Genomic DNA, 12520 nt, shown 5'->3' with positions numbered 1-12520 from the left:
AGCATTGTGACAGGCAATATAGCTTGAATCTGAAATAAGCATTATAATTTGAAAAACCCAATATACTGTCAGCTGTAACCAACCCCAGTGATGATTGTCACTCTATCGTTTATGTGCATTTGTCTCCCTCTAGTGGCTGACCTGTTTCCTTTGAAAATAGTCTCAACTGAATTAAGTCTCTAGCATAACTGATTAATATATATATTTAACAATAAAGACAAAGAATAGGAGTCGAGGGTGTTTATACTTTTCTTAATGAACTTTACAACTGCATATAAATCAGCTCCACTCCTCTGAAGACTCTGTGAAGTACTCATGTGTTACTGGAGACCATAAAAAAGAGTTGATGCTGCACGAATAGGCTGCATAGCCGAAATCTAAATCTAAAATGATGTAACGATCTTGTAAACGTTTGCAATACAAAAGTATGTCTAAAGTTCAAGCTGGGTCCTCGGTATTTGAAGTTTCACCCAGTTACACAACAGCAGCCACTTGTCCTATCTGTATTACATAACAAATTCCTGAATTCTGTGAGCCCCTCCCACTGAAGGCCATATCAGGTTGCTTGTTGTTTCGTCGTATTATTTTATGTAGCCTACTTTGTGTGTCCAGTTCTCCCTCTACTCGGCTGACACTGAAAGGAAAAATGTTTCTCTTTACTTTGTTTTCAGCAACCACTTGGACTTTGCTGGCACTGTGCTTTACCCTACTAATACTGTGAGTAATAACTGTCCAATTGTGTGATTTTGTTTCCACTGATGGTTGTTTATTGTAACATTTAAAAATATTTTTATGATACAGGTATGGCATTTGGCCATATAGGATTTTCAAAAAAATGGGAGTACGCGGACCAACGCCAATGCCTTTTATTGGAACAATGTATAACATAGGAAAGGTAGGAAGACACACCATATTTACAAGATCCTAGACACTGATAAGCTATATAAGTATTTAAGTAATGTGAAAAGAATGAGGGTGTTTTAAATGAACTTATTTTGAGTTAAATTGATGGCAATGAAACACAATTCAACATTGTTGTTGACATGCCTGATACTATGTGTTTGTTTAGTTAAACTGCAGACTATCTGTTTGACGATTGAACCTCTAAACATTTAAATGCATTTCATGAAATTTCTTGCAGAGTTTGGTTGCCTTTGACCGTGAGTGCAAAGCCAAATACGGGGATGTGTGGGGGTGAGTTTTAACTTAATATATAAAAGGCTAATAAGTTGGGATTTGTGTGTTGGACTGCACAAATGCACGTACGGCCTTCAGGTGATATCGGTGATACCTTTTGCCTTTCTACTTTTTTTTGGGGGGGGGGGGGGGGGGGGGGGGGGCTTTTTGTGCCTTTAATGGATAGATAGGACAGTGGATAGAGTCGGAAATCAGGGAGAGAGAGTGGGGAATGACATGCAGGAGGGAGGCCACGGATGGGGAGCGAGCCCGGGCCGCCCGCTCGAGACGACAGCCTCTATGCATGGGGCGCGCGCACTAACCACTGCTCCACCCTTTCTACTCTTTTTAACCATTCTCTTTTGGTTAATGGTTATTTTTAATGAATCCATTTAGAAGTTAGAGAAACGTTTTGGGTTCATTAGAGGGTGGTAAGCCAAAGAATAGCCTATAAAATATGTGTTTAAATTTCGCAAAAGCATATGTTGTTTTATATTATAACCTGAATGCCAACAGTAGCTATATCCACCAATTAAATGAAGTAAGTACAGTAGAAAGATTAATACTTGCCCAGGAAATGTATTTATGTACCTCAAAAGTGCACTTCTTTAACTTGGATAGTTACTGTACATTCACAGGAGGAAGTTCTGGAATTTGAAGAATTTACAGGCCAGATTGTTAAAACAGGCTTAAAAATATTTTTTTTTCTTTTAAGTATTGAAGTTTTATTTTTACTAGGTGGGCTTTTTGGGATATGTATGAAATAACAAAAATTGATATTACTTCAAAAGCAAGGCTCAGGCGAGGGGCATGTGTTAAAGGAATTGAATACATACTTTTGAAATAATGATCAGGAAACCTGTGGTCTTGTACTGGTGGAGTCAGGCTGGGCAGTTGTGGAGGTGCTGAGGCTTGCTGGCCAGAAGCACTGGAGAATCAGGGAATCACAGGGTTAGATCACTGGCAAAGCACTAGGAAAACTAGAGCTACTTGCTTAAGGGTTAGGGAGCCCAGATACTGCTGAAGAAGCAGGGCAGACTGTCAACCAGATAACTCTTTAGAAGGAGTAGTTCAGCAGCCGGTTATTGCACCTGATGAATCGCAGCTGTGCCTATCGAGCAGCTCAACCTCTGCAGCAAAACATGAAGCACAGAAAAAAATTCCCACCCAAATCAGAAACACCCCTGAATTAACACAGAACATTAATTAATGAGACCCACACTAGCAATTAAACCAAAATTTAAAAAAAGAGTCACAACTATGACAATTGACAAGAACTATACAAATATGATCAAATTACTTTTTAAAATCATGACTTGTGTTTGTCGCTGATAGCTAGCTCTTAGGTTGCGCCCTATTTACAGGGGCTATAAACTTCAATTAGGGCGGCCAGGGTCAAAGTCCAACCTCTGGCTAATTTCTGTCTTTTCATTCCCCACTCTCTCTCTCCTGATTTTCAACTCCATCCACAGTTCTATCCAAATAGAGGCAAAAGCCCCCAAAAAATCTTTTAAAAAATGATGACATTTTTAGTTAACTCTACTGCCTCAAGGTATAATTTTATAATTTAGGTTTAGGTTGTTCAGATTTAATTCTGTATTTGAGCTCACCTGGATGTTTAAAAAAATACGCTTGCTTAATCACAGTTTTTGTATTTTTAAATACAGATTGTATGAGGGACGGTCACCAATGTTAATAGTATCAGACCCTGAGATTATAAAGACTGTGTTAGTGAAGGAGTGCTACTCAACTTTTACCAACCGCAGGGTAAGAAACCTCTCTTTTGGTACATGTTGTAACCAAAGTATTTCATATTAATAAGTCAGTGTTGATAACAAATCAGTGTTGTTTTTGGTATAAATTACATAACTGAATAAACCCATGAAGCCTTCTGCAGTGTAGGGAATACTGACAAAACACAGGGCCCATGCTGCATGTATAGCAAATGTGGAAAAATACCTCCCACTGTCAACATGTAGGAAATAAGGTTTCAGTGAACCTGCTATCTCTTGTGAACTGATGTTCAAGTTGAAGTTCAGTTTATGCAGTGTTTGATTATTCAGCACTGAGCAGACAATTTCAGGTCTAAAAAAGAGAAATGATGCAGAAAAATGGAAGCATTTAGTGAATTAAACTCCAATCATTTTTACAGGAAAATGCAGTGGCAGGACCTTTAAAGGATGCAGTATTTTCAGTCAAAGACGAAAAGTGGAAAAGAATTCGGAGCTCTTTATCACCATGCTTCACCAGTGGAAGACTGAAACAGGTTAGTCTCATATCTAACCACTTCTGCTATCTCTCTTTCATGACCTAGTCCCATGTCTATGACTCAGTAATATGTTAAGTTAATTGTCAGTATTACACAACTCTTCTGTTTCAAAGGTTTTTCCCATCGTTGCTCGTTATGCAGACCGACTTGTTGAAAAACTTGGACAAACCAATTTGGATGAGCCAGTCGACATCAAACAGTATGTTAATCATTATTTATTATGTCTTGTTAATTTGTGTTTGGACATGGATGTAACATGGACATCAATGTCACACTTTACAGCATGTATAGTCAAAGCTAATTTGCAATTCCCCTCTCTATTAAAGGTTTTAAAATGTATTAAGCTCAGCCATAAATACACATGAGGCTGTAAAAAAGACAAACTACCGTATTTTCCGCACTATAAGGCGCACTTAAAAGCCTTTAATTTTCTCTAAAAACGACAGTGCGCCTTATAATCCGGAGCGCTTTATATATTGATCAATTGGTTAATTGGTTGATCCATACTGGTTGTACACGGCGCTCAGCGACACTGACTCGGATAATGACGAGAGGGAGCCGGGCATGTTGGATGCCGTTCTCGCCCAACTATTCAATTCGGACACTGAAGAAGAAGAATTCGAGGGATTCGTGGACGGGGAATGAACTGAAAAAGTGAGCTTTACGTGTTATACGTAACTGAACAATGTTGAGTTATGCACTAACGTTTGAATTAGCGGTATCAGACTGTGTTTCTTTTACGTGTTTACAACTGAACTAGGCTGGGAGATATTGTGAATATGCACATTAACGTTTGAACAACGTTGAGTTATTGTGAATGCACTACGTATAAAACGTAGTTTTATATCTCCCAGCCTTGTTCAGTTGTAAACACGTTCTATTCTATGCGCCTTATAATCCGGTGCGCCCTATATATGAAAACAGTTCTAAAATAGGCCATTCATTGAAGATGCGCCTTATAATCCGGTGCGCTTTATAGTGCGGAAAATACGGTACACAATGACTGAAGATTAACAACACAAATACACATTTAGCAGACTTTACAATAGAAGATAAAACCTATAATATCACTCAGGAAAGACACTAGTGTCCATTTGTGATCATTTGAGGAAAACACAAGATATTCAAATGGACTTTCAGTAAGAGATTTAACACAGGCATCAGTTTGAGCAGGGTGCAAATGGAACGCAGAGCAAGCAGTTGACCAGGCTGTCAGTCAGCTACAGCATCCGGAGATAGTAGGGTGTTTGCAGCAGGGCAAGGCAGGGCTTGTGGGGACCAACACCCTCCTTTCAATTTCAGACTGGAATCTCTCTTTGAGGCTAACATGTTTTACTTCAAAAAAAGGCTCAAAATACAGACTATTATTCTTGTTTTAACTCATTATTTTTATAGAGGACTGAACCCTTGAATGACAAGAAATTGACAAAGTGTTCGTTAAATATTGAGTCGTAGACTTGAGTTCTCCACGTTGCTATTTCCAATTACCAAAACGACAGCTGTGTTGAAACTGACAGTCTAGTTCTTCCAGATACATTTAGTATATGACAGTATCATCAGCATATTACATAACCTGAAATTCTGAAATTGTGGCTTATGTATTACATACCAGTTTAACATTGCGGTGTTTCTCAGAGAGACATTGAACGTGGTCGCATTTAATCCATGATATGTCCGAAATGAACACTCTCTCTCTATTTTTCTTTTCTAGATTCATGGCACCTTACAGTTTGGACGTTATTACCAGTGTGTCTTTCGGTGTTGAGGCAAACTCCATAAACAATCCAGATGACCCACTTGTTGTTCAGCTCAAAAAGATTATGAACTTAAATTTTTGGCCAATATTTCTAACAAGTATGTATTTCTTCAACTTTTTTGGAGGCAGAGAAAATTTTAATTTTTTTAGCATCTTGGCACCACTATAATGCAAAGTTTTAGTGAACAACCCTGTCGCTTTTTTCAGTGGTATTTCCCTTTGCCAGCCATCTGTTGAAACTCCTAGATATTGAAATGATGCCCAGACCCAGTGTTGATTATTTCTTCAACATCATCAAGAAATTGAAAGAGAAGCATCAGTCTGAAAAATCAGTAAGCCATATTTAATGTGTTAACAAAATTGTGGGGAATTATAGGAATTGCTTGACATTTTTGGAAATATTTTGGGAAATGTGCTTGTTAAAATTGGGCTTCTTAACATTGGACTTAATTGTGCTTGCTTTACTCAATGAGCCTTTGCACCTCTGTGGATGTCCAGGTGTGACTGTCTTTAGCCAACCGCATTGGAATTGTAAATGACAATTCAAAATTTAAGAAAATTCCAATGACAGATGTGATCAGGGCAGTCTTGACAAGCTCATAAGATTTAGTGTTGACATGATTATGTCCAGCCAAGTTATTTATTTATTTTTATTTTTTTTGGGGGGCTTTTCGTGCCTTTAATGCAGAGATAGGACAGTGGATAGAGTCGGAAACTGGGGAAAGAGAGCGGGGAATGACATGCGGAAAGAGGCCACGGGTGGAAGCGAACCCGGGCCTACTGCTCGAGACAAGAGTCTCAATACATGGGACGCGCGCCCTAACCATTGCACCACCAGCGCGCCCCGTCCAGCCAAGTTATTAACTATTAAAATGTTCATGGTGAGGCATAATACACTAAAGGGATGAGCTTAGGCAAATACACTGCCCACTCGCTTTGCGGAGGTCAATGTGAAGCAATGTAGTCTTGTATGAAATACATTTCATATTTACTGATTCAATAGGCTCAAATGGGGAACCACAGAGAGCATCAAGCACTAAAATCAAATGACAGGCAGATATAGCTGCAAAATAGACTTTAATCGTGGAAAAAGACAGACGTTTATCAAGCAATTTTTGAAGGAAAGTCAAAATGTTCACAATTGATAACTGAAATTGGAGTCAATTACGGTTTACTGACGGCTCCATAGGTGGAGGGTTAACCAGCCTTTTCAGCTTCATCTAAATCCTGATATTGTCCATAGCTGGGCACTGTGACGTGGGTAGACAGCAGTTTGCTCCATGTTGAGGTTAACTCCAAGACAAAATCTGGAAAAATGGGCAGGCTGTTTCTGACCATTGTTGGTTCGGACAGGAAGAAAAATCCTGAGAACCGTGACGATTTCTGAGCATCATCATCATCACCATGGTTAGCGGCTAGCGCTCTCCCTGAGGACAGCGGGGGGAATGGAAGACTTCTACCTCGCTTTAGCTTTCATGATCATCCCAAAACACATGGTGACAGTGGGCAGTTTAGCTAATTCAGAGCAAGAAGTAGCCAAAGAAGAGACAGAGCTAACTAGCTGTAGCTTGTTAGCCCTGCTTGGTAGAGGTGTTTTTAGCGAGGGTGAAGAGCGTAAGAGCGCAAGAGGTGTTCAAAATTACGAATTACCCATAAACTCATAGACCCATAAACTCATAAAATATAACCTTTTTCACCACTTCTGTTCTGATGGGTGTGCAAAGTTTGGTGATTTTAGCGAGTGTTAAACAAAAAAAAAAAAGACTGATAGACCGATAGATTAGAGCCCTAATAAGCATATTTCCAGAAATCTCATATTGTCATTAAAACCGGCTTTTGTGGAAAAAGGTGCAACTTGAAAAGATAAATGCTAAAAAAATATGTCTGTTCATTCATATTTTAATTACATAATAATACATTTCCCATTTAGTGTTAGTTTCTTTTTTTTTTTTTTTATATTTATTTTTGGGCTTTCCGTGCCTTTATTGTAGAGATAAATGTAGGACAGTGTTTAGGGTCGGAAATCAGGGAAAGAAAGTGTCGAAAGGAGCCACAGGTTGGTTTTGAACCTGGGCTGCCAGCTTGGAGGACAGCAGCCTCCATACATGGAGCGCGTGCACTAACCACTGATCCACCAGCGCATAGATTGTTTTCTTTGTCATTTTTATTTAATGTTGAACGTTTTCTGTGCTGTTCTAGCTCCGAGCAGACTTCCTGCAGGTGATGGTTCAAAATGAGATACCAGATTCAGAGATAAAGAATGAACAAGAGCAGCCAAGTAAAGGTATTCCTACCTTATCTCAATTTCTATGAATCATGAAAATCACTGAAGCAAAATTGTCAAAAGCTCTCAGTTTTGGCAGCTTTTCTCTGTTTTATTTAAGTTTGAATAAATATATCTGTTCTGTATATTGGACATTCTGATTTGAAACACCCTTCAATAATCTTGTTTTTCTATTCCATTTTGTAGATCAAAAACTAGTTTTGTGTTAGATCAAGTTTGAAATCATGATATTTAATCCTTGTGTCTGCAAAGACTTTAAGCCTCAAAAACCACAACCTGATACATCTGTCTTTTATATATTTAACCTTAAGAGCAAATGCACTGTTTGGGTTTGGAGGGACATTAAATAGTTTTCTAGCTGTTGATGTTTGCTAACATTTTGCTGTATTTTGTTTTATAGGTTTGACTGAAACTGAGATACTTTCCCAAGCTTTCATCTTCATCTTTGGTAGCTATGAAACCACCAGTACCACTCTCAGTTACATCCTTTACAACCTGGCCATCAACCCCGATGCCATGCAGACCTTGCAGGAAGAAATTGATACCAACTTACCAAAAGATGTAACGTCATGGTCATGTGATTCATAACCAATTTTGAATTGGCTCACAAAATGTTTGAATTGATGGCTCCTTATCCTTTTCACATGCAGGCTCCCATATCTTATGAGGATCTGACCAATCTAGAGTACCTGGACCATGTTATTAATGAGTCAATGCGATTGGTTCCTACTGCACCACGGCTTGAGAGGATGTGTAAAACACCTGTCCAGGTCCACGGCCTCAACATCCCTGAAGGAACCATTATTGGGATTCCTGTGAGCATTGTACACATGGACCCACGATTTTGGAGTTCACCTGAGAAGTTCAGACCAGAGAGGTAAGTGTATGATAAGCGGAGACACCCAGAGGGAGGACGCCAGATGCCTACCAAAAAAATATTAAGAGTTTGAACTCATTTAAAAGTTGCACATTTACCCATTATTGTAAACATTTATACAAAAGTAGTTAATTGTCAAGTAAACCATGTCATTAAGTGTGAGTGTAACTACCTAATATGTAAAAAAAAACTTTAAATGTTTTATTGCACCTATTTTGTTACTGCCAAGTTTGCGCATGACAGCAACAATATGTCTGCTGCTCTTTAAAGATGAACACACCTGTGTGACTATGAATTCCACTCAGTGCTTCAGTCTATACATGATAATCACTTGTATTCTGTATTCTAAAATAAAGTCATGGTTTATAGGCTGTTTTATTCTTTTGTGTTACCAGAGTTTGGATAGGCATGCATGGCTCTGCGCTGCGTTATATGCACCTTCCAGGCTTCCACATTGAGGAGTCTCTTTTGTAATCTCAAGAAATAAAAAGACTACAAATTTAATGATCCATAACAAGCATTTGGACCCATGGAAACACGCAAAATTATAAACTTGATATCTACAGCTGCATCATATCTCACAGTTAGGTCCACTCAACTGTTGAATACATGGTTATTGCAGCTGCAGAAAATATGCCTAAATATTTTCCGTGTCATCAGGCCACTCTTTAGTGCTTTTCTTGCTGATGGCTTTGGGCCTGACTTTAAATACCATATCTAATAAGTGTGTATATGTTTTTGTGTCACACACTTGTTTAAACATAAATCTCTCTACTCTCTCAGTGGTTTCTCCAAGATCTTTAGCTCTCTGTTTGTGTTTGGGTACAGGTTTAGTAAAGACAGCGGTGAGGAAGTGAACCCATATGCATTCCTGCCGTTTGGGCTCGGTCCTCGTAATTGTGTCGGGATGCGTTACGCCATGCTCACTATGAAGTTGGTTCTTGTCCGTCTCCTGCAGAGTTACTCTTTGGAAACATGCAAAGACACCATGGTAAGAGTTTATTCACATATGCACTCAGATTGTCATTTGACGATGTCTCTTTATCTCTCTTATATAACTTACTTTTCTTCCTTTAGATTCCTTTGGACTTCAACTGGAAGTTTCAGCCATTAAAGCCAATAAAGCTCAGTTTTGTCCCCAGACAACAGTAGTTCAAGACAGAGCATCTCCAAACATACCAATATTTGAATTGGTTCTACTCTTACTTAACAGATTGGAAATGTTTTATGTCTATTGATGAGCATGCTGAACTGTGGAGTCCCCCAAGGGTCAATATTGGGACCAATTTTATTCTCCCTCTACATGCTCCCTCTTGCTACATTATACAAATACACAACATTCAGTTTCACTGCTACGCTGATGACACACAGCTGTATTTCCCAATTGATCAAAGGTCTCCAAACCTCACAGACCTCAGCAATTGTTTTACAGACATAAAAAAATGGAAAAAAGCTGACAAAACTGAAATTTCAATAATTGGCACTGATAAGTTGCACCCAGATGTCCTCTCCTCCCTTGGTCCTCTATCTGTTAATGTGAAGAAAACCTGGGTTTGACCTTTGATAGCAATCTATCAAACATACAAAACAAGTTGTCCCGTCATGCTATTACCACCTCAGGAATATTGCTAAGATAAGATCAATGCTATCTTTTAACCAAACACAAACAATCATTCATCGCTTCACGATTAGATTATTGTAACAGTCTTTTAACAGGTATAAACCAAAAATTAATCAGTCGTCTCCAAACGTGCAAAATTCAGCTGCGAGACTTTTAATAAAAACGAAGAAGAGAGATTATATTACTCCTGTTTTAATGACCTTACACTGGCTTCCCATTTCTTTTAGGATTGATTTTAATGTTTTATTTCTTACTTTTAAAGCACATCACGGTCTGGCCCTGGAATATATTTTTGATCTGCTGTCCCCTTACCAGCCAGTGCACAGCCTAAGATCCTCAGGCAGGAACCTCCTAACTATTCACACTTCAAACTTAAAAACCAAAGGAGACAGAGCATTTGTAGCTCGGGCTCATTGGCTGTGGAAAGACCTGCCTGAGGATTTCAGACGAGCTACATCAGTATCTTCTTTTAAAACACTTTAAAAAAAACATTTTTATCGTGAAGCCAATTTATAATCCTTGTTTCATCCATGATTTCCATCCATTTGTTTTACTGTTAACTTTAGTCAAACTTTGTCTCGTTGTTTCTCTCTTTTCTGTTAATTGGATGGTTGCTGCGTTGTTGTTCTATTTTTCATGCTTTTTAATAGGATTTTAATGTTCTGTATTTGACTGTTGGGATTCTTATATTCTGTAAAGCACTGCAGTGGTAGATAAACCTTGAGTGTCTTTTGTAATAAATGAAAGTTGATGGATCCATGACAATGCACAATACCTGTGTAAGAAAATAGCCTACCGGATTCAGTCATAATAAATTTGCCATTTGCAAGAAAATTTACAATAAATGGATACAAACACTGGATTTGTTTGAGCACATCTTGAATTTAGCTTGCTATTCTTCCTTGGTTTTGAATTTTCTATCATTGTGACAGGAAATATATCTTGAATTTGAATTAAGCATTATATCTTGACCTTGCTTTTCTTCCTTTTGTTATAGATATATGTGACAGATGATATATCTTGTATTTTCCTTGTGTTTCAATCTTGTGTTGACAAATGAAGCAGTAGAAATTTTATAATTCAATATACTGTCAACTGAAACTGACCCGTGATGATTGTCACTCTATCATTGATGTGTATTTGTCTCCCTCTAGTGGCTGACTTGTTTCCTCTGAAAATAGCCTCTACAGAATGAAGTCTCAGACTAGTGTAGTGGTTGTATACTCTCTTGCGTTGTGTGATGAATCAGGCAAACGCTTTCACTTTTGGCACCAGCATGCCATTTAATCTAATAACAACAGAAGCATATACGGTCTCTCACAGCCACTCTTCTAATAATAAGCTCTAACATTGCACTGGGCGCTCATGTTACAAAGTGGATAGCCACTGGATACTCATACATTATAAACAGTAAACAGATTCAGTTTGAACGGGCAGAAAGTTAACAGGCATTATGAGGTTCCTGTGGACTAGCTTCTCCTGATCTGTAGCACCGTTCTTGATCCTAAAGGTGTGAGCGTTGTCTTGTTTCTCCACAACAGTGTAAAGGCCGCTTTCCCAGCGATCAGCCAGTTTCCCTTTTCCTCTTTCACATTAATTAGCCAACAAGAGTCTGTCTCCTAGCTCAACAACAGCACCTTTGACCCTCTTGTTGTAATAGTCTGTTTGTTTCTGCTGCTGTTTTGTGGTGGAGACCTGAGCAACTCTCACAGCCTCTGCTAGGTCACGTCTTAAAATCTGCACATAGTCATCATAGTCCACCACCTGATTATCCACAAGGACAGAACCAAACATCACATCAACAGGCAACCTGGGAGTTCTGCCAAACATCAGTTGAAATGGGGTGAAACCAGTGGTCTCATGCACTGTGGCATTGTAGGAGAAGTTGAGAGATCTCAGCAGTTGAGGCCATCTGCGTTTGGCTTTTGGGGACAGTGCTCTGATCATATTTCCAAGGGTGCGATTAAATCTCTCTACAGCACCGTTGCCCATTGGGTGATAAGATGTATGTGACTTTTGAACCCCAGCAACTTGAGCATCTCTGCCATCAGCCGGTTTTCGAAATAAGCACCTTGACCGGAGTGTATCCGCTCAGGAAAGCCATAAACACAGAAGAAGTTGTTCCAGAGTTGTTGGGCGACAACCTTGGTTGACTGGTTCGGACAGAGGTAGGCCTGCACCAGCAGTAAAATGGTCAGTAACCACAAGCACATCAAGAAAGAGACTTGTTGGAGGAATCCTCAGCAGACCAAAAAACTATACAGACCAACTCGAGAGGTCTGGATGTGGTCACACTCTCAAGCTTTACCCTGGCCTCAGGCTCAGGAGACTTACTACACACAGAACGACGACAACACTTCACATAGTCTCTGACATCTCTCTCCATCCCATGCCAGATGAACCTTTATCTAGTCAGGTAGAGCGCCCTTTTTTGGCCTTGATGACCTGCCTCATCATGCACACCTTTAAGGACTTTTTCTCTCAGCGCAGCAGGCTCAACATAAAGGTAGATTTTTTTCTTAGTAACAGGGTCTTTT

General features: G+C 39.1%; 1 protein-coding gene across 1 annotated transcript; it reads left to right on the top strand.

The window, feature by feature from the left end:
* The first annotated feature begins 560 nt into the window (after positions 1-560).
* LOC109998337 (cytochrome P450 3A40) lies at positions 561-10843 on the top strand. Its single transcript, XM_020653131.3, has 13 exons — positions 561-717; positions 802-895; positions 1142-1194; positions 2844-2943; positions 3329-3442; positions 3559-3644; positions 5157-5299; positions 5409-5533; positions 7401-7485; positions 7886-8046; positions 8136-8362; positions 9191-9353; positions 9440-10843. Exons 1-13 carry the CDS (start codon positions 647-649, stop codon positions 9512-9514), a joined length of 1497 nt encoding a protein of 498 aa, XP_020508787.1. The 5' UTR covers positions 561-646; the 3' UTR covers positions 9515-10843.
* The last annotated feature ends 1677 nt before the right edge of the window (positions 10844-12520 follow it).

Source organism: Labrus bergylta, chromosome 10 (genome assembly GCF_963930695.1).
Source record: "Labrus bergylta chromosome 10, fLabBer1.1, whole genome shotgun sequence".
Lineage (NCBI taxonomy): Eukaryota > Metazoa > Chordata > Actinopteri > Labriformes > Labridae > Labrus > Labrus bergylta.
This window is presented reverse-complemented; position numbering and strand designations above follow the sequence as displayed.